Source organism: Sus scrofa, chromosome 8 (genome assembly GCF_000003025.6).
Source record: "Sus scrofa isolate TJ Tabasco breed Duroc chromosome 8, Sscrofa11.1, whole genome shotgun sequence".
Taxonomy (NCBI): Eukaryota; Metazoa; Chordata; class Mammalia; order Artiodactyla; family Suidae; genus Sus; species Sus scrofa.
This window is the reverse complement of record NC_010450.4, coordinates 102,169,909-102,192,853: the sequence shown is the minus strand read 5'-3', so window position 1 is coordinate 102,192,853 and position 22,945 is coordinate 102,169,909. Positions and strand designations below refer to the sequence as shown.

Here is a 22,945-nt window from a genome sequence, read left to right as displayed (position 1 = left end):
AAAATATTGTTTAAAATATTACCTTCACCTAAATTTCCAATAGATTCTTTAATCAAATCCTGTACTCAAAATTAAATTGATCAATAACTGAATTATCTTCTTTCCCTCTTGGGCAAATGGCTAACTAAACCAATAGGAAGTCTATAGATTAACTTCTACATTCCACAAACCTCCAGGAATTATCCATATTTTTGGCTATAAGCATGTATGTCACTCTTTAAGGAAGACATTGTAACTTTTATAGAGTTGACTATGGATTCTCTCTGTCCACAGTGTGGAATGCGAGGTGGTACCACATGGTGGTAGTTACCTCAAACCTCTTGCTAAAAACCCAAGTTCATTTCTCAGCCCTCCATTAAGACTGGGGGAAGGAATGAAATTTGGGTAGTTGGATATCTGGGTATGCCATATCTTCCTAAAAGGCCTCAAAGCTTTTCTTTTCACTGGCTTATTTTTTACTGATTCAAATTCAACTAACAATTGTTAAGTATTCTACCAGGTACCTTTACATTCATTTGTTCCTTTACTCTTACAGATTTTTCATAATCTGAATTTTAGCAATCTATAAAGTATGAATATAAGGTAATAAGACTGATTTGGACAAACATAAAGAATTTGGAGGAACAATTTTAGAGTAGAATTTTAGAGAGAGAACGGTCCTTGGAAATCATGTGTTTTTCATTTTTTCATACCACTGGTGACACACCCTGACAGATCACCACTGCACAGCCTCTGAATAAACATCTGTGATTCAGACCTTGCTACTCTTTCCAGATAGCTGGTTTAGTCTATTTTTGGACAACTGTAGCTGTTAAAAAATTCCTTTGTGTTGAGCCCAAATCTGCTTCACTGTACTTTCTAACTACTAGTCCAAGTTTTCTTTTCTTTTTTTCTTCTTCTTTTTTTTTTTTTTTTTTTTGTCTTTTTTAGGGCTGCACCCTTGGCATATGGAGGTTCTCAAGCTAGGGGGTGAATCGGAGCTGTAGTCCCTGGCCTACACTATAGTTTACAACAACACCAGATCCTTAACCCACTGAGCAAGGCCAGGGATTGAACCTGTGTCCTCATGGGTACTAGTCAGATTCATTTCCACTGAGCCACAACAGGAACTCCACCAAGTTTTATTCTCTGGAGAAAAAAAGAGAATAAATATCCTTCTTCTTCTCTTTGATCAGCTTTCAAATATTTCCCTTCTCTGTGTTTAAAAAAAATGTGAATTTTATATACATCCCACCTATACCACACAGACATATCTCATGGCTATGTGAATGTTTGCCTACTTTTTTCTGTCCTTCCCTTCCTCTCCACCTCAGTGCTGCCCTCATCCACTCCAGTGGAGAGAACCTTGAAGCCATGGGCTATATCTTTGTATTTTTATCACCTGGGACCATGCATAATAGAGGAGATCCTGAATGTGCCATGAAGCTTAATGCAACGCCTCATACTGCCTCCTTTAGAGTCATGTGCTTCCAGTAATGCCAAGCCTGCATGGATTGAATCAGAGCCCACCACGTGGGCCAAGAAGGCGGTCAAACACTATCTGGGTGGAAGGTGTACCCAAGCTGAAGAAGGCTGTTAAAGCAGAGCTGCCACAAATGAAAGCAGAGATAGGTTCCAAGAACTGACAGCCCAGTTTTTGTGGAGTCTTATATTTCCACTTTGTATGGTCAAATGAGCATACTAATGTACCTTTAACTTGAATGAACGCAGGTATTCATGAACTGAATTCAGTCATAGTGATCCCTCCAAGTCTTTATGTTCTCCAAATAAATTCTTTATAGACATAAAAAAATGACCTCAGCATACTACTAACAATTAATGTTAATGTAATAATACTGCTATTGATCAAGGCACTTTGAAAATTTTATTTGTTACTCTTTGAGGCACATTTCAATCTCTGTCTTTGAAGTAATTGTTTTGGAGAGGAAACACTCTTTTGAATGTAAAACATGTAAAGTGATAATTTGATTGGTGTTGTCCATATGGTTTTTTGAAGGTGGATGTGACTATTTTTGAAAACCTGGTGAAGTTTGATGGCACAGAGTCTTGTTAATAAGATGAATAATTAGCTGAGTTTAGTAATGAGAAGATAATAAAGCACTTGTGTGGGTCTTAATTATAAAAGTAATTCTTTAGAGATATTCCAAAAATATTCTGACCCGTGACAGAATTATTAGAACTTGTGTATCTCAAAGGTCACCCCTTTGAAGAAGAAAAATTCCCATTTAGCATATTAAGATCTTGAATTCCTTTAAGGTAAGTCATCTAATTACACTTCATGAAACAAAAATCCATAACAAATAATCCAACTTTTAATACTCATAATGGCAATATTTTATCTAAGTATAATCAATGCATTTATATGAAGTTTGGTGTGCACATAAGTGATTGAGATTTTTTTCCCTCAATTTATTTTTCTCTACTATCACTTTTGGAGCCACAAAATATTATACCACAAGCACGAGGAATTCTTCTCCTTAGAATATATGAAAGATACAGGATTCTGGAGTCTCTAGGCAGTAAAGACTGTCTCATGTAGAAGGATAGCAATTGTGTGTGTGTGTGGGTGTGTGGCTGTGCAAGTTCCCAGGCCAGGGATCAAAGCCACATTACAGCAACAACCCAAGTTGCTGCAGTGAAAATGCTGGATCCTTAACCTACTGCACCACAAGAGAACTCCAGCAATTTTTAATTTAACAACAAATTTAGAAGTTTCTTCACTTCTTCCAAATCACTCAAAAGCAACAAGGAGAACAGCAAACAGAAACACTCCTTCCTTAATGAGACTTAGCGGAATTCATATTCTTTTTTAGAAAGGTTATAAGAAAAGGTCAAATGGGGATGTGGGGAAACGCCGAGAGCAGCAGATATTTATGGCTGAGAACATCCCTTGACCTTTTGATACAAAGTCTTCAGATGCTTAAAATATAGGGCAGAAGGAGAAATTATAAAGAAAAGCCATGTTTGCTAGAAATATTGTCAGTGAGGTGGAGAGGGAGAGCCTGCCTTGTGAACAATCCTGTTGTGCTATTCTTGATGAGGGCAAATAAAGAATAAATGGAGGGAGTTCCCGTCGTGGCGCAGTGGTTGACGAATCCGACTAGGAACCATGAGGTTGCGGGTTCGATCCCTGCCCTTCCTCAGTGGGTTGATGATCCGGCGTTGCCGTGAGCTGTGGTGTAGGTCGCAGACGCGGCTCAGATCCCGCGTTGCTGTGGCTCTGGCATAGGCTGGCAGCTACAGCTCCGATTCGACCCCTAGCCTGGGAACCTCCCATATGCCGTGGGAGTGGCCCAAGAAAAGGCAAAAAGACAAAAAAAAAAAAAAAAAAAAAAAAAAAGAATAAATGGAATTTACATATACAACCCTGTGCCTAAAGGCAAATTCCTAGTAGCCTGGAATGAGGCCCTGGAATTCTCTGAACCCACACTAACCTCCTGAAGGCAGTTGGTCCAAGAATAACCTACTTCATTCAAAACTGAGTAATAGTAATTGGCACAATACTATAAATCAACTATACTTTAATGAAAAAATAAATAAATAAATAAAACCCCAGAACAAAAACAAAACACATGTAAAAGCTAGCACAGTATCTGGTGCATAAGTCCTAGATACTAATAATAAAGTTGCTTAAGATTAAAAAAAACTGAGTTATACTCAGGAATCTACAGAACATCTATACTAAGATAGTTCAAGAAAAAAAAAAAGAATTAAAACATGCAGCTGATTAAGGATCCAGCATTGCTGCAGCTGTGGTGCAGTTTGTGTAGATTCGATCCCTGCCCCAGGAACTTCCACATGCTGCAGATGTGGCCAAAGAAGAGGATAAAACAAATAGCAAATAATGAACACTCACTAGAAAAATGTTAAGGAAAAGATGAAAACACATAATATGATTCTTGAAATATAATCTTCTAAAAATGTGAACTGATCATGTCTTTGAAATAAGAGCACAAAAGGTCGAGAAAATTACGGCAAGACAAAGGAGGAAATAAGAAAAGTTGTAAAATCTCAAGAGGGTAGGAAGAAAAAAGTTAAAATCATCCAGAAATGAAAGATATATTTGAAGCAGCACATAGAGATAGATAGGAATAAAATATAGTATGAGAAAAAAGGAGTCACAAGAGAGAACTGGAGGAAAAATTCAAAAGGCATAGAGAAAAAAAAGATTCAGCAGGCATTAATTGGTATCACTGAAGAAGAGACACAACATAGTGAAACAGAAGAAATATTTCAAAGTACAATTCAAGAAAATTATTCAGAAATAAAAGAAGACTTAATGTACACATTGAGAGGACTTACTCTGTGCCAGAAAAAATTCATACAGCTCCACCGACAGAACAATTAACAGCAAGGTACAAGATTTAAAAGAACGAAAATTTGATACACGCATATCAACATCTCAGATCAACTATCTGAGAAGAGCCATTAGGCCGGTCTCAAACATTTCCAAATCAACATTCCATTCTGGGCGCAGTTCAGCAATGTTTACAAATAAATCAAGAAAATAAAGTTGTATCTAAGAATTTTCCTGCTAGTCAGTATAAATGTGCAGAAAATAGAAAACAGTTTAGGACACATGCAAAACCTTGGAGAACACAGTTCTCATGAAGGCTTTTTGAAGGAAGTGGAGGAAGACAAACTTCACCTGACAAAGAGATTAATGGAAAATTATGGAAAATTATGGTGGTGAGGGCTAACTCTAATCATGGGGCGAAAACTAAAGCAAATGTGGGTTTACAACCCTACAAGGTAGGGAAGGGGATTGGAAAATGTCACCCCCAAATATCTTGCCTTGATATAAGGATTGTTTTGAGCTGAAGACAATGAAGAAGCAGAGAACACAGAAAGAGCTCATTGTCTTCCTTCCACCTGCGTAAAAGCAGGACAGGAACTTCCCTTTGTGAAGGTCTTTCTTTTCCCCTCTCCTGTACCAAGAGGACGAAAACAACCGTCATCACTGGAAACTGAAAGCTGGCTTAGAGGTGAGTCTGCACACAAATTTACCACAGTAACCCCAATCTTCATGAGTCTCCCCAGAGATTCACCTTCCCACAGTTTACCACCCCTAGGAGCCCAACCCTCTTTTCCTTTGTCTTGTCACTTCTCCACAAATTTATCACCCTTTTCAGAATGGTATACAATCCCCAAATTCTAACTACCCCATGGAGTTACTCATCACTGAGTTCTCCCATGAGTTTCTGATTTGCATAATTAGAATAAATAAACTCTATTTTTTTTTCTTCCTACTAATCTGAATGTTGTCAGTTTAATTCATAGGCCCCAGACCCCAAACTTAATGGGCAAAGGAAAAGTTTTTTTTGTTTTTTTTTCCCCTTCCTCTTCTACAGTTTTAATGATTTAACTAGCAAAAGCTGGGAGGAGGAGGAGAAAAATGGTAATGTTTAAACACATTGATATTTTTTCGTATTTTAGAGCTGGAGGGTCAAAAGATAAAACCTGAAACTTATACCAAATAACAGATACAAGTATGTGTAAAGTGCCAAGACAAATAATATAATCTACTCCTGCGGAACCTGCCAATCATCTTCCCTGTTTTTTTTTTTAGCTCAGCACATGGCCACTAGGAATTAGGTTTATTTCCCAGCTTTCACTGCAGTTAAGTTGTTTAACTACAGAAGAGCCTTATAAGAAGAAGGTATCTTTCTTCCCTATCACTTTCTGACTCTATTTAGGAAGGCAAAAAAAACAAAAACAAAAACAAAAAAAAACAAACAAACAGCCAGAGCTCCAGTAGCTTTCTTGGACCATGAGATCATGTTAGAATGAAAGCAAATCATAATAGAATAACATGATAGAAACAGCCTGATCCCCTGACACTGGCAGGTATCATACCAGTCCTGGAATGATCACCTCCTGGATTCCTGAAGAAGAGAGAGAAACACATTTCTATATTCTCTTAGCTACTTAGTGGTTGGTATTTGGTGGTTTTATATGATTTGTACCAAACTTAATCCTAACTAATATAAACAAAGACCCTGAGGTCTACTTTAAAATGTTACTAAAGGGAGTTCCCATTGTGGAACAGCAGAAACAAATCCAACTAGTATCCATAAGGATGCTGGTTCAATCCCTGGCCTCATTCAGTGGGTTAAGGATTTGGCATTACTGTGAGCTGTGGTGTAGGCTGCATACACTGGCTCTGATCTTACTGTGGCTGTGGCATAACCTGGCAGCTATAGCTCTGATTTGACCCCTCCCCTGGGAACTTTCCTATGCCGCAGGTGCAGCCCTGAAAAGCAGAAAAATAAATAAAATAAAATAAAACTAAACTAAGTACACCAATGAAGATCTGAGCAAATGGAAAGGTATATAATGTTCTTGAAAAGGAAGACACAATGTTATAAAGATGTCAATTCTACTTAACACAAACAAAATAGAAATATCAACAGAATATTTTGCAAACTAGAGAAGCTGTCTCTAAAATTTCAATAGAAAAACAAATGAGAAAGAATAACCAGCAAAATAGGAGTCTTGAAGTAAGGATATACATATGCGTGTCTGTGTATTTTGTTTGATTTTCTTTTAAACTATAATAATTAAAACAATGTGGTTCTAGAGCATATTGAAAGTCAAGAAATAAATTGAAGTAGACATGGGAATTCAGTAAATGATGCAGGTGATATTTTAAAATAATAGGAAAGATAAATTATTTAACACACCCAGCTATATAATCATATGGGGGGAAAAATGGATTACCACCTACACTTTGCATCAATATATTTTTTTTTTCTTTTTAGGGCTGCACCTGCAGCATATGTAAGTTTCTGGGCCAGGGTAGAATCAGAGCTTCAGCTGCAGGCCTACATCACAGCCAAAGCAAGGCCAGATCCAAGCTGCATCTGAGACCTATGCCTCAGCTTGCAGCAACACCAGACCCTTAACCCATCGAGTGAGGCCAGAGGTTGAACCTGCAACCTCATGGACACTATGTCAGGTTCTTAAACCACTGAGCCATGATGGGAACTTCTCAAAATGTGTTCTATGCAGATTAAATATTATCATGTAAAAAGTGAATCCATGAGAGTACCAAGGGAAATTTGAATAAAAAATTTCTTAAATATCCACATATGGGAGAGGAGCTTTTGAAATAGGACACAAAATCTGAAGCCCTAAAAATTTTGTAAATTTGACTAAACAAATATTTTAAAAGTCGGGGAAAAAATATCCATAAATTTTGAAGACATGCAGCAAACTGGGGGGAAATTTTTCAACTCAAAATACAGGCAAAGGGCTGATATTATTTTTTCTTTTTTTTTTTTGCTTTTTAGGGCAAAAAATATGGAGGTTCCCAGGCTAGGGGTCCAATGAGACATATAGCTGCTGGCCTACACCACAGCTACAGCAACACAGGATCTGATCCACATCTTCGACCTATACCACAGCTCACAGCAACGCTGATCACGGCAACACAGGATCCTTAATCCACTGAGCAAAGCCGGGGATGGAACCCGCAACCTCATGGTTCCTAATCAGTTTCATTTCCGCTGCACCATGATGGGAACTCCAGAGGGCTGATTTTCTTAAAATAATTCTTAGTTCTTAAAAGAATTAATTCCTTAATTCTTAAAAGAATTCCTAATTACAAAGAGCCTATCAAGAAAAGTATTAGGTCTTAAGCACATAGAACACTAAACATAAAAAGATGGTCAAATTCACTCATTATGAAGGATGCAAAGTAAAACTACACTGTGGTACTCTTGTCGCCCATCAATTTGACCAAGACAAAGACTTTTGGTAACATACCATTGGTAAATTAAGGAGGAAATGGGCACTCTCGTACATTTATTGTTAAGAATATAAATTGGTATAAGCTCTATCAAAATCAGTTTGATAATAGCTAAAAAATTAAAATGCGTATATACTTTAACCAGACAATTCTGTAGATTTGCACATTACAAATATTATGTATACAAGGTCACTTACTGCAGTATTGCTTGCTAAATATTGGCAATATCCTCTATTTCTATCAACAGAGGGCTGATAAATGAAATACAACCATATAATGGAATATAATGTAACCATTACAAAGTAAGGCTTTGACAATCAGTACATGAAGCAATTTTGCATAGTTTGCTGCTTCCGAGAAAATCCTATGAAGAAGACTATATCCATTAAATGACATTACCATACATTACAAATTCTTTGATCCTCATTCTTGTGATTTTGTACTCATCAGAAATCTAAAGATTTGGTAGTCAAAATGATCAACCAGATGGGAAGGGCTACGACCTCCTCTGTGTTAAAAAATAGTGTTGAAATGTCACATCCAATATCCAAACGTAACAGATATTTTAAAGCAGTACTGATGCAACAGTGTAGCCCAAGATTCCATCTGAGAAACAGATTATCTGGAGAAATGTACCAGGTTTTTTTTTGTTTTTTCTTTTTTGTTTTTTGTTTTTTTTTACTGTGAGAGCATTATTTTCCCAGACGTCATAGCTCTCAGTGCTTTCTCCAGCTCAAGGTACATGAAAGTGTTCTTTGGAAATTGTGGCAACACTTTGCTTTCAAGATCACAAAAGGAACTCTTCTTCCTCAACCAAAACCAAAACAACAAAAAATGAAGAACTTGGAGTCTGATTTCAAAATTTCCCTCCAACTAAGTATCATTTTCTCTGTTCTATTCTGCCCTCATAGCACATCTTAAAAATATAATTCTACTCACCCTTCACATACACACAAACACAGACACATATGAGCAACTACATATAGACAAAGAAATATGTCTAATGAATGCTTACCTGATAACGTGTTGGCTGATTGAGAATGCTGTTAAAACTGTGTGATTCAAAAACTCTTGAGTTAGACTGAGTGAAGAGGTTTAACTAGGAAAAAATACAATTAACCTAGTAAATTAGAATACATTTATTTGGAAAGCATAATATAATCTACTTTATCCTCTTGGCTAACATTTCTGAAGTCGACATTTTGTGGAAGCTGAGTTTTACGAGTGACTTCATATTATTTCCAAAGGCAAATACTAACATGAGCAACATGCTCATGATGATTAAAATGTTAGCAAGATGTACTGTAATAGAACTGTTTAGTGGAAAAAAATATTTTTAAAAGTTGGCTTATGCTAAACATAATTGTTCCTGGGGTCCTTATATACTTTATTAAAACATCTTCATGGCATCTAGAAGGAGAAGATGCACAGAAGCAACTCTGACTGCTCCTGGGCCTGCGTTCCTCTCCTCCACTTAAGCAGAAACACTACAAGTTCAGGTGGTATCATCTGGTGTTTTGTAATTCTAAAACATCAGCCAAAATAACACATCTTCCTAAATATCTTGGTGTTATATTGTGCCAGGTTCACCACTTTGGAGAGAATATTCCAAAAAATTTTGATTTTCTTTTCTCTTTTTTAAGGTTTCACTTTTGAGTGGGTAGGAACAGAAAACAGGAGAACGTTTTTACTGTCTACCCTTCCCATATGTGAGTGGGGTCTGCATTGTATTTGCTGTTACCTATTAAGGTGTAATTCAAAGGAAGGGACATTTATACAAAACTATGTATTCACCCCACCACCTTTCTTCCCACCATCATTACTCAGAAAGGTACAGGATACTAGGGAGGAAGAAGGTGGCACTGATAGGCAAAAGTCGGCCTGATTTTGTCTTTCAATTGTGGCTGGAGAAAACCTTGGCTAACAAGGTTAACTTTCCTATTGGCCACTAGAGGTCAGTGTTGACCGAGGTTAGCTGCAAACGTTAAAGCTTTTCCTGTCTTCTAAAAAAAACCAGAAACATGTAATTTCTCCAAATTTTTACTCAATTCACTACACAGAAAGTATCTATGAATATTAATAATATTAAAGAGCTGAAAAGAGCTCCGTGCACAATTTTAAAAATAGAATCAAAATGGCAGTGTTTAACCAGATACGGGGAAACTGGCAAACTGAGCAGCAAGGCTCCTGAGTGGTCAGTGCTCAGTCTTCCGCCTGTTTCCAACAGCCCCTCTGAGGAAAGCTTTTCTTCCTGTCAGTGAAAGATTGGCAGGAGAGGACCGCCTAAATGGAGCACATCTGCTCCTCTCAAATCCCTATGAACAAGTTGCCTTTTTCCTTTCCTTTCCTTTCCTTCCTTTCACAGGGGTCTAGGTAACAAGTCATCAGAATGTGCTCTTCTCAACCTGTTTAGTGTTTCTCTTCTACATTATGACAATGTCAGGAAAGAAGTCAGAAATCAGTGAAACCCGTTGCCTACAGAAAGAAAAGTTACAGGTGTGAGGTGCAGGAGATATGAGTTCCTGTGTTTGAACAACGTCCTTTTTAAATAATAAAGCCTCAGAGAATGATAATCAATCCCGAAAAAAACAAAGCAACTTCAACACAAAGTCCATCTCAGCTATAGCGGGAGTTGCCCAGGATGGCAATTAGAGCCCAACCCCATTAAGGGACCAGCTAAGCTAAGGCTGAAAACACAGCCCATGGGAAGTACATGGGGCAGTAACCATGCCAGAGCCACAGCCGCTAAGCAGGAGGCAGCCAGGTGGAGCAGAAAGAGTCAGGCCTCTGATGCTGAAAAACAAGAATTCCACAACTACCCCATACTGGCAAGCTCCCGTGACCTTGCATCAGTGAGTTATTTTAATGGCTTCAGTTGCCTTATCTATAAAATGGTCATAATAATAATACCTACCTCACAGCATTGCATGAGGTTCAAATGTACAGCAAAGCACTTTATAAACTGTGAATGAGGAAGGGCACTGATATTTGTTGAGGCTGGCATTTTGTACATCTCATATCATCCTCACAATAAAACCCTACAAAGTCTTGTCTCTTTCAGATGAGACAATTAAGGCTCAGAGTAATGAAGTGATTTTAACCATGTTATTTTCTAACAAGCCTTAGGACAGAATTCCAATCCAGGTCTAACACCAAGTCTATCTTCCTTATATTACACTGCTTCTCACTGTACACAATGAGATATTACTTGAAATCATGGGGTGTCAAGGCCAACGCTGTCTTAAGAGCCCATATCCGGGTCAAACAAGGTTTAAAAGGCTATCTTCCTAAAGTATAAGGTGCTGGGTATTACAAATCTTGGAAATGCACATCTCTTTTAAAAAGTGAGAAATTAAATTGTGCTAATTCAATCCTTTACCCCAGCATAAAATGAGAAAAAATATGCACTTTATGGAAATAAGTATAAATAGTTGTAGATAGTTATAATAGATAGGTAACTATTGCTATCTTGTGAGCTCCCAGGCTATTATAGCTACAGATCATTTTCACAACTTTAGGCAAAATTTATATTTTAACCCCATACATTTGCTCCTGTTTCTCTCCCTATTATTTGAAGTTCTGCCCATCCTTCTGTCTCTTATACCAATTCTATCTTTGAAAATTAAGTTCATGATAGTAAAGTGCTAGCATGAAACTCATCTTTGTTAAAATCAAAGTATGACTCAACCAGGACAACTCAAAAACCAACAATTCTTGATTATTTATAAAGGGGCGTATTCATGGGTTAATATTTGAGGGTGCTATTAAGCCTGTGTCAATTTTATAATATTAAAGGAAAAAAAGATTATTTAGCCTAATAAACTGTTTCTACAAATAAGAATGTGTTGGTGAACAACTAAGGGAAAAATGTGAGGTCAGAACTATTTAACTTCAGAATACAGTTGAGAAGCATGGAACACACACACAAAAAATCCAGTGTTTTCTAATAATAACTTTTCTATTTACTTTTAAAAAATTAAAGAAGTTTTTTGCTGGTTTATTTTTAATTTGGTAGTTTACATGAAATTGACCAAAAGCAAGGCATAGACTAAGTGACTTACTGAAACATTATGAAGATATTAAGTATTAGTCTATGAAAGATTATGGAATGGACAGTTACTTTCAACATCCTCTAAGTTCACACATAAAAATTACTGAAACACACATCAAAAGACAAGGAGAAAGACAAAACATTTTCTTCAGGTCTCAGTAAGTTTTCGATACCTACCCTGGACTTTGAGTTACCCATTCCCATTTCTATATCCTTCTGTAGCCTTCTCCTTCTGCATTTGGAAAAGTTAATAATCCTCATGATGAAATAAACAAATGACTTTGGACTAGGAACTAGACTGAAAGGTGGAGGTAATGTCTTTCCATCATCAAAATAAGATAACCAAAGTTTTGAGCGTGCAAATTTCCATTCTACGTCACTGTCATCCTGTGTCATAAAAATAGAAAAAAAAAGTAACAGCTGATTTTAAAAACTAAACACTCTAGTCAATGATTCCATTAGAGTCTTACAAGGAATCTAAATGATGCTTTTAAAAGGGAAAAGTGTTATATACACATTTATCTGTATAGAATCTCTACTGGCTTGCATAAAATTCTAAGTATCACTTTTATGATATTTATTTATCTATTTTTAAGGGCCAAACTTGCAGTATATGGAAGTTCCCAGGTTAGGAGTTGAATCAGAGCTGCAGCTGCTGGCCCCAGCCCCAGCCAGCCTATGCCATAGCCATGCCCGATCCAAGCTGTATCTGTGACCTATGCCATAGTTTGCAGCAATGCCGGATCCTTAATCTCCTGAGCAAGGCTAGGGATTGAATCTACATTCTCATGGACACTAGTTGGGTTCTTAACCCACTGAGCCACAGTGGGAACTCCTGATACTCATTTTTAAATTATTCTCTTCCATATGCCTGTATCCATTGAAATTTAAACAGAATTTCCTGTCCCCCATCTAAAAACAAAGCAAAAGTACAAGAAAAAGTCAGGGTCAAGGAAAGATGAAAAGATTGATTTTTCCTTCCCTCCACACCCCCTCCAATTCTGCATATTCAACAACAATTCCCCACTACTCATCCAAGCCAGGTTGTTGATACAGCACATTATACTCCAAGGACAAAGGAAAGGTAACAGCATTCAGATGAATTGCACCTGGAGTTTCGGTGTTTCAGTGGCCTAGTCCCCTTTTCTCCCCAGTGCTGCCCCCTGACAGAAAGAATGGAGAGAAGAGGGAGTTCCCATTGTGGCACAGAGGAAAGGAATGCAACTAGGAACCATGAGCTTGTGGGTTCCATCCCTGGCCTCGCTCAGTGGGTTAAGGATCTGGCCTTGCTGTGAGCTGTGGTGTTGGTCACAGACACAGTTCGGATCACGCGTGGCTGTGGCTGTGGCTGTGGAGTAGGCTGGCGGCTACAGCTCCAGTTGGACCCCTAGCCTGGGAACCTCCATGTGCCGAAGGTATGGCTCTAAAAAGATAAAAAGACAAAAAGACAGAAAAGAAAAAAAAAAAAGAATGGAGAGAAGATGTGAAAAGCAGCTGGTCTCTGGGGGGTGGGGGCGGGGACGAAGTGGATGCAGTCATTTCCCACTGTCCAGTCTGCCTTTACCACTCCCATGCAGGTATTCAGAGACCATAGTTCCCATTTCTGGAGGACCCAACCTTTGCTTTGAGAACACCGTCTCAGGTGTTTCTAAGACACAGAGACTCTGTGGACTTGACAAACAATAAAGCACTAACAAGATCATGCACCTTAAATAGGACATAAGAAAATATATGCAATGATGAAGAAAGGTGCCAAACCAAGCCCAATCCAAAACAAAAAGTAAAGTGACTTCTAGAATACTAAAAACTCTGACCACGTAAAGAACACCATCAGTGTTTGCTAGATGTCTAGTAATTCCTCTACCGGGATCTTTCAGATGATTGGCTGGCCTAGCCTCGGAGAGAATGATTTCCCTTCAGACAATACTTTCAGCCACTAATTTCAAAACTTCAGCAATGGAGCTCCCATCATGGTTCAGCAGAAAGGAATTCGACTAGGAACCGTGAGGTTGCGGGTTTGATCCCTGGCCTTGCTCAGTGGGTTAAGGGTCCAGCATTGCCATGAGCCCTGGAGTAGGCCAGCGGCTGCGGTTCCAATTGGACCCCTAGCCTGGGAACCTCCATATGCTGTGGGGGCGGTCCTAGAAACAAACAAAACAAAACTTCAGCAATATACCCGGAGAAAAGGCAGAGTGATGGTAATTCAGGGGGACCCCTAATGTGCTCCTAGAAGCTGGAAGGTGTATTACCATCAATCCAGACGGAAAACACAGAGAAAGGCCCACGCGCTGCTTGGGTCTATGCCTCTTTGTTTACATGAGCTGGAGCTCCACCACAGGGCACAAAAGCAGATGCAGTGTGCTGTCAGAAAGGGAAGGCAAGGGTAGACACTGTGGGTAGAAAGCGGGTTTACCTCAATTTCTTGATATGAGCTATTAATCATAGCAATGAGCATGTTGAGTAAAACGACCACCATAGTTACGTTGTATATTCCATAAAGAACATATCCAATATTCTCTATGAATTTGTGATCATATTTGAGCACAACGGAAGTCACTTCAGACAAGCCAAATATTGACCAAAACAAAGTCTTGAAACTTTCTTCTACACTGTTGAAAGAATAAGGTACACAGTAAATAAAGTTTTCATTATTAAAAAGTCAAAAGTAAAAACAAGTTAGGGTCTGAATACTGCACAGATGTAAAATGCCATCGTAAAGTATCATAACACACCAAATGTAATTATTTCATTATAATATTTAATAGAAATTATTCTCTCAGGTCTTTAGGAACTGGTGATTAAATAGGCCCATGTCTAGCTTTTTTTGTCAGTTATTATCAAGTGAAAATTCTCTGAACTCAGCAGGGGAAAGCTGAAGTCATGTCCTGATACCCATTCCTTTCTCCTAGAAGGATGAAGTTTAGGGTTTGATTTTGTAAGAGGTTTAGAAATTTAAATCAGGTTTTCTAGAGTAGAACAAGGTCGGGATTAAAATTACATACCTACTTCAAAAAAGCTACGTACAAACTTATTCCTTGCAGCATGGCAGGAGGGAAGAATGCAAACTACCAAAATATCCATCAACAGGAGAGTGGGTAAATAATTCTGGTACATCTATAAATGAATTGTTATGCAGCTGCTGGGGAAAAAAAATGCACAGATCTAGTTTTATGTGTTTAAATAAATGATATCCAAGATATATTACTAGCAAAAAAACAAGATGTAGCAAGTTTGAAATAGAGTCTACCATTTGAATAAAAAAAGAGGGGACACAAACACTTATATTCTTATTAGGGTCTTTTTTTGTTTTGTCTTGTTTTGTTTTTGGCTGTGTCCATGGCATGAGGAAGTTCCCAGGCCAGGGACAGAACTTGCACCACAGGAGTGGCAATGCTGGATCCTTAACCCACTGAGCCACCAGGGAATTCCAAATATTCCTGTTTGTGCCAAAAATATCTCTGAAACAATTCAAAAGAAACCATTGTCTCTGGAACTAAGGACAACTAAGAGACAGGGGTCCAAGGCTAAGGAAGAGGACAGGTTTTTCACTGCAGATACAGCTCTACATGAGTTTTTCGCTACAAGTGTATATTACTTACCTAAAAGCCATACTGAGGTGGAAGCGAAGAGAAGGCAACAGAATGAAAGACTCCTATTCTTTTCCCTTAATTGACATAATTTACTTCCTGATTCTTCTATCACAGCAATTAGCACTTAAGCCTTCACCAGACTAATTACCTACGTTTATCCCTTAAGTGAACGGAATTTGGCTGGTTTTGTCATATAACCAAGTGGTAATCACTGATCGGTGAACCATGAGAATAATCCTTAAACAATTACACATTTAGAATTCCATTACAAAGGAGGGTTCAAAAGTAAGCCCTGTTTTCAAAGGAAGACTTAAGAAAACAGTACTTTTTTTTTTTATTTGTTATAACAGATTCTAAACAATTCTGTAGATTTGTAGGTTTTAACACTAGTTTATTCATCCATTCATTCAACAATTACTGATGGGCCATCTATTAATCCTTGAAATTGTGCTAGATCCTGGGGATAGAGGGTTGAATAGAAAAGTTCCAGTTCCTACAGAGTTACTCTCTGCTATGAAACATTGATTGTTTGATGTTATAGCATAGATGCTCAAGGGACGACTAAGAAAAAGTAGAGCTTCTTTGTTCCTGCTGTTAATAGTAACACAAAATTCTTCCACTCCCTCTTGCTCCTTTGCAAACCTTCCCGCTTCTAGTTTGGGGAATACAGATTGTCAAGGATCTATCCATGCAGGGAGAGGGGAATAATGAAAAGGAGGGACACCGGTGGTTCCTGAGCTCCTACTGCGGGCAAGAGGCTCCAGGTAAATTACCTTCCTTAAACCTCACAATGACCTGATTCAAACCTTACTGCACTTATTTTAAAAAGCAGGAAACTAACACTGAGAAATGTTAAGTAACCACAGACCACAGCTAGAAAAATATCAGACATGCATCACATCCAGGTCGGCCTGATTTCCCCGCCTATGTTCTTTCCATTGTATCCTGCTGCAGGGTCCTCACACAAAGCAGTGAAGACCTCGTGGTGTATAAAAGGAGCTCTCATGGAATCAAGGGTGGGTACTGTGTGTGCGCAGGTTCTCTCTGTTCTTCCCCCACTGGGTTCAAATAGATTTTTTTTACATTACAATAAACTGAGTTTCAGTTTTCTTTCACTCCTACAATCTGCTCTATGATAACCATTTGGAAAAATTCATTTCAAAACAATTTAGATGCCTGGAAGGGCTTGATATTCTAGTCTACAGGGAATGTATTGGAGGTCCGGTTTGTTTCCAGATGTGGTATCGGAGGGAACAAGGGGTACTGGGGGAGGCAGGGAGGACTTCTGACCACTGAGCAGCAAAGGGTGGAGCGGACCCCTCCACACTGAGGGGACAGAAAGAGCGGAGACTAAGGAAGCTTCATGGAGGAAGACTCTGTGGGCACAGGGAGCCCCCAGGGCCGGGTAGTATGACCCTAGGAAGGAGGGGTTACTCCTGCATGAGGGGCTGCACAACACTTAGCCAGAATTTCCTCTTCCTCAGCTCCCTGAACTGATTAATGATACGTTCAAATAAAGGCTGATGCTTCCTTTCTGAAATAATAGTAATGGCTGCAACATGATGAAACTAAATTTAATGTCATACATAATGTAAGAGACATCCAGTATTAAACATTTGTTACCCAAGTCCCCTAAAATAGCCAGTTTTGTATAGGATTTTACCGAATTTCGATCCATCCTGTGGTCAAACATTCACTAAACTTAAAAAGAGTTGAGCCTTTGGAGCCTTTATAATCACACATAAGCACTGGGGGTTTTTTGTGGTTTTGTTTTTTTTTTTTAAGGTTTTCTCCATCCTTTAACTTTTTTTTTTTTTTTTGCGGTATAGCTGATGTACAACATTATATGTTTCAGGTGTGTACTCCATTTATAGCTATTACAAACTACTGGCTATATTCCCTGTACTGTACAATACATCTTTATAGCTTATTTATTTCATACACAGTAGTTTCTACCTCTTAATTCCCTACCCCTGCCCTGCCTCCCTCACTTTCCTCTCCCCACTGATGACCACTAGGCTATTCTATCTGAAGCACTATTTTTATTTAAGTTTTTTATACAATTAAAAAATTTTACACATTTTTTAAAGATTACACTCCATTTACAGTTATTACCAAATATTGGTTGTATTCCCCGTGCTATACAACACATCCTTGAGCCCACCTTACACCCAACAGTTTGTGCTCCCCATTCCCCCTCCCATATACTATCCCTCTATCCCCCTCAGGTAACCACTAGTTTGCTCTTTATATATGTGAGTCTGCTTGTTTTTTGTTATAGTCACTAGTTTATTGTATTTAGATTCCACATATAAGTGATATCACTCAGTATTTGTCTTCCTCTGTCTGATTTATTTCACTTAGCAGAATGGCCCCTCCAAGTCCATCCATGTTGCCGCAAATAGCAAAATTTTGTTCTTTTTTATGGTGAATAATATTCCATATTATATTTTGGAATGTTTTTTATATATGTGTGTGTGTGTATATATATATCCCACATCTTCTGTATCCATTCATCTGTTGATGGACACCTGGGCTGCTTCCATATCTTGGCAAATATAAATAATCCATCTATGAATATTGGAGTACAGGTATCTTTTGAAATTAGTGCTTTTATTTTTTTTCAGGTGTATACCCAGGACTGGAATTGCTGGGTTATATGGTAGTTCTATTTTTGGTTTTTTGATGAACCTCCACACTGTTTCCCACAGTGGCTGCACCAAGCTACATTCCCACCAACAGTGTACAAAGATTCCCTTTTCCCCACATCCTTGCCAGCATTTGTTATTTTAAGCACTGTTTTCAATGGATTTTTTTTCTGCTCTTAAAAGCAACTTTATTACAATCGTTCAAAAAATTTTTTGTGCTTCATCTAGACATGTTAGAACTTCCCTTCATCATACTTTTTTGGGTAAAATGTTTTACTTACGTGGTAAAAGCAGCATTTACTTTAGCCCCAAGGTAGTAAGAATACAGTATGAACATGCCAATCATAAAGGCAAGAAACACCATAATAAAGAGGACCATGAACTTGAATATGTCCTTCACAGTCCTTCCAAGAGAGATCTGCAAGGGGCCGAAGCTCTCATTCGCGGGGAGGATGTAGGCAATCCGAGAAAAGCTGAGCACAACAGCTATGGCATAGAGGCCCTCAGATATGATTTGAGGGTCAGAAGGAAGCCATTTATCTCGCGCTACAAGAAAGGAGAGAGAGATTAAAACTGGAACTTCCTGATCATTGCTAACTATGCAAAATACCTTAAGTAGACTCTGTCTTGTAGGAAGGTGGTTATTATCTCCCTTGAATCTACTCTACATTTCATATACATTTTTTTTGGCTGCACTCACATCATGTGGAATTTCCTGGGCCAGGAATCAAACCCCTGCCACAGCAGTGACCCAAGCTGTTGCAGTGACAATGCCAGATCCTTAACCCACTGCGCCAAAAGAGAACTCAAACTACTCTACTATCCAGGCATGATTTTTCATGTTAAACCAAAAACATATGAATTCTACATTGATATGGTTTCTTTTAACAGAGGAAATATTATAAAAACACAGAGATGACTTCGCATTGAACAGAAGTAGCAAAAAGCACAAAGGAGGAAGAAAGAGGTGAAAACACTTCATTAGATACAGATTGTATCCAGGATGAGAAAACAGCTTGGTGAATTTGTCCTCTCACTTACCAGACTTACTGACCAGCTAGCTATGTTATCATCCTGTGGGCTCAGCTGGCACAAATCTTCTCTGTACTTCATGGTGAAGCTAATTCAACTAGCAGTTTGCATAAGTAAAATGTCATATTACAAGAAGTGAGAATGTCACTGAATCACAATGCTGCTGTCAATGTGATGTCTAAGCAATATAGCTGGTTCCTGGAAAGTGTAAAATGCTGTTGAGGGTGCAAAAATCTTGGAGACAGAGTCTAAATGAGGACACCTAATACCCCTTTCAAGGTCACTTGGTAAGTTCAGTAAGCAGACTATTGGATATTCATTTCCCTGGAAGATCACTGAAACACTAAGTGGTTAGTTCTGTATGAACTGGGTCACTCCCAAAAGGATGGATGCACTGTAGACATTTACAACAACAAAAATTAACATTTATTGGATGTTTAATATGTATCAGACCTGTGCTTTCAATGACCCGGCGGATCTGAGGCTACCATTCATTTTTTTTAGAGATGCAGAAACCAAGATTTAGGTTAAAAACTTGATTGAATTCATAATAAGGAATGAAGCCTAGATTCACAAATTTTCCTCCAGATGATAGTCATTAGACAGACATGAGTAAATGTAAATAAATAGGTGTTGAGAGTTCCCGTCATGGCTCAGTGTAACGAACCCGACTAGTATCCATGAGGATATAGGTTCAATCCCTGGCCTCGCTCAGCGCGTTAAGGATCTGGCATTGCCGTGAGCTGTGGTGTAGGTCACAGACGCAGCTCGGATCATGCATTGCTGCGGCTGTGGTGGAGGCTGGTAGCTGTAGCTCCAATTCAACCCCTAACCTGGGAACTTCCATTTGCCTCAGGTGTAGCCCTAAAAATCAAAAAACAAATAAAAAACAAAAAAAAGGAGTTATTCTTCACAATCGAAAGGCATTTAAACTCTGTGCCTGAGTTTCCTTATCTGTAAAATGAGAGAGACAATAGTTGCTAAAGTCTTTTCCAGGTTTAAGATTTTGTAGCTCTTAAATTGCAGTTCCCCAGTTTGGCCTCTAGGGAAGGGAGGCGAACATTGCTTCAATGGGTTTGCTGTGGGAAGGAGGCCATCAGCATCCTCACCGAGGATGTCCCTGGTTCTCCTGCTCCTCACTCTCGAGAGTCTTGTGTGAGCCCCACGCAAGTCGCCCAGAGGAGGAGCACAACATCCTCTGCAGCATTTCTGTCCTTTTGGCAAAGTTTACATTCTGATGGTCGCTTTAGTGCCTACTTCTTGCCTCTGCAAAAATTTTTGTTCACTTCAACTATAGAGCAGTGTAGCACCTTTTATTATTTTATCTCCTCCAACCCAGGCTCTCAGGGACTCATCTTCCACATCAAGCAGCTTATCAAGCTATTTCCCCCCAATTGATACAATTTCATGTTCTAAAAATATTTGAAGTAATTACGTTGTTAGGCTTAAAGGTAACTTTCTCCCACCTTGCAGTAGCTCCTTTTTAGAGATATGAAAACAAAGGCACAGAGAAGTAAACTAATTTGAACAAAGTCACAGAGCAAGGGAGAGTCAGTGCTTTGCTATGCATCCAGTTTTGTACAGCTCTGAAGCTCATGCTCTCTCCACTGTCTCTAGAAATTCAACATGCATCTCATCCTAAACATACTATGTATGAAGTATTTCCTTCTAAAACGTGGTTCCGATACCCTTCCTAAAGCATACAAGGATTGTGCAGCTAAGGACTCACCATAAGTGAAATACTGTATCTCTGGTGGAAGTGTAACTTCACTGAGGTCACTCTCTTGGACATAACTGTCCACATACTGCTGTGCCTTTGTTGCCTGAAGGAAAGCCAGGAATCTGGCCGTGAAAGCCGCGATGAAGATGGAGAGCATTCCGAAGTCTAGGACATTCCACAACTGCAAAATGTATTCCCTGGGTCCTTCCAGCCAGAGCTCCTTGCACTCAGACCACATCATTCCTGTCACAAGACACACAGATGACAGATGAGATTTTAGAGCCTGGACCGAGAGACTATCGTCTCATCCACCAAGAGTCTCTACCTATAAAAAGCTCCCCATGTAAATCATGTCACCAGGGACTGTAAAGGATGGCCAAAGCTCACAGAGGCTCCTGGCTGCTAATGGAAGATGAGGCTTTGTCTGAAGGAATGATTCACTCCACCAAGTTAGATTTCAGTGAAATATAGTTCTGCATGTGGCAGTAGAAACCATGCTACTTTTATAGGGGTGGAGCAGAAGGGGCGGGGGGAGGAAATAAGCAGGGAAGACTCTTCAGGTCAAGTGAAATATTTGGAGGAGAGGAGAAAATTCGTCTCTATGAAATTACAATGGTTAATTATTAAATCATGGTGATTACTGGAGGAAAAAGCCCCTTATTGAGAAACTTACTATAGATTCTTTCCTTTTTTTTTTTTTTTTTTTTTGTCTTTTTAGGGCCACATGCATGGCATATGGAGGTTCCCAGGCTGGGGTTAAATTGGAGCTGTAGCTGCTGACCAGCAGCTACAGCAAGGCCAGATCCAAGCCACATCTGTGACCTGCACCACAGCTCACTGCTGGATCCTTAACCCACTGATCGAGACCAGGGATCAAACATGCGTCCTCATGGATGTTAGGTTCATTTCCACTGAGCCACGATGGGAACTCTAGTTTTTTTTTTTTCCCCATGCTCTGGCATGTGGAAGTTCCCAGGCAAGGGTTCAAACCCATGCCATAGCAGTGCCCTCAGCCCGCTGCAGTGACGACACAGGATCCTTAGCCCACTGCACCATGAGAGAACTCTAACCACAGACTTTTAACAAGAACCATTTCCCAGTCATCCAGGACATTTACTTTACTCCTCTACCCTCTATCCTCATTTCAGCCTCATGCTGAAGGAATGTCACTGGAAAAAGAAGAAACCTTATGTAGGAGGCCCTAAGACATGATGAAGAAACTGAAAGCAGAAAATGCCGTTCTGAGAGGAAGAGCAAAAAATTCCAACTACTTGTCCTGACTATGTAAGGGGAAAACATTACAGATTTTTTAAAAGAAATGTAATGGCTCAAAATCAAATTAATAAAATAATTACTTGACCCAGGTTGAGATCCCAGGAGTGAATGAAGGGAAGAAATGACCCATTAATTCAAGAACTGTGAAAATACCAAGAAACACGCTGGGTGAAATAGGCTGAATATATAAAAATGACTTTGAATTAGTGACCCTTAGATAAACTGGTTCCAATGTTCTTTTTTTTTTCATATCACTTAGAATTTTTGCTTTAACATAGCTATTCAAAATGAGCTATTGTGAAGTGAAGTAGCAAACATTCTGAAAATGGAAACTCCTTAAAAAAACCCCTCTGGAACTAAAGCAATGAAAGTTTTTTAAACATCAGTTAATAGACACTGGGTTATTTCGGAAGCATTTCAAATAAATACTTGATCATCACAGTGAGTCATATTTTTAAAAGTGTATTTTATTCAATAACTGAAGTCCAATTTCTGAAACATGGTATATTTATAATTAAGCTCATGTTATTCTTGAAAACTTTAGTTTTCCTGTTAAGGGATACCTTTCAGCACTATCAAGCTGCCAAATTACTTGATCACCTGCTATTCATCTTGCAGTGGTGATGCTGTCACCATATAATGGATAATTTCATTTTATTTATTTATTTATTTCAGGGTCTCTTCAGGGCTGCACCCGAGGCATATAGAGGTTCCCAGGTTAGGGGTCCAATCAGAGCTGTAACCGCTGACCTACACCACAGCCACAGCAACATGGGATCCCAGCTCTGCCTGCAACTACACCACAGCTCACGGCAATGCCAGATCCTTAACAAACTGAGCAGGCCAGGGATCGAACCCGCGTTCCTCATGTATGTTAGT

At 38.9% G+C, this 22,945-nt stretch overlaps 1 protein-coding gene across 7 annotated transcripts in view; it reads right to left on the bottom strand.

The window, feature by feature from the left end:
• The window catches only part of TRPC3 (transient receptor potential cation channel subfamily C member 3), a 76,974-nt gene that overhangs the window by 13,659 nt on the left and 40,370 nt on the right, over positions 1-22,945 (bottom strand). For 6 of the 7 annotated variants that reach the window (XM_005666891.3, XM_021100465.1, XM_013978918.2 and 3 more), the window contains 5 exon segments: positions 20,801-21,034; positions 18,321-18,585; positions 14,215-14,410; positions 11,979-12,188; positions 8,766-8,849 (listed from right to left, as the gene is read on the bottom strand). In XM_005666891.3, coding sequence (XP_005666948.1) covers positions 8,766-8,849; positions 11,979-12,188; positions 14,215-14,410; positions 18,321-18,585; positions 20,801-21,034 — 989 coding nt within the window. 7 annotated transcript variants of the gene reach the window in all.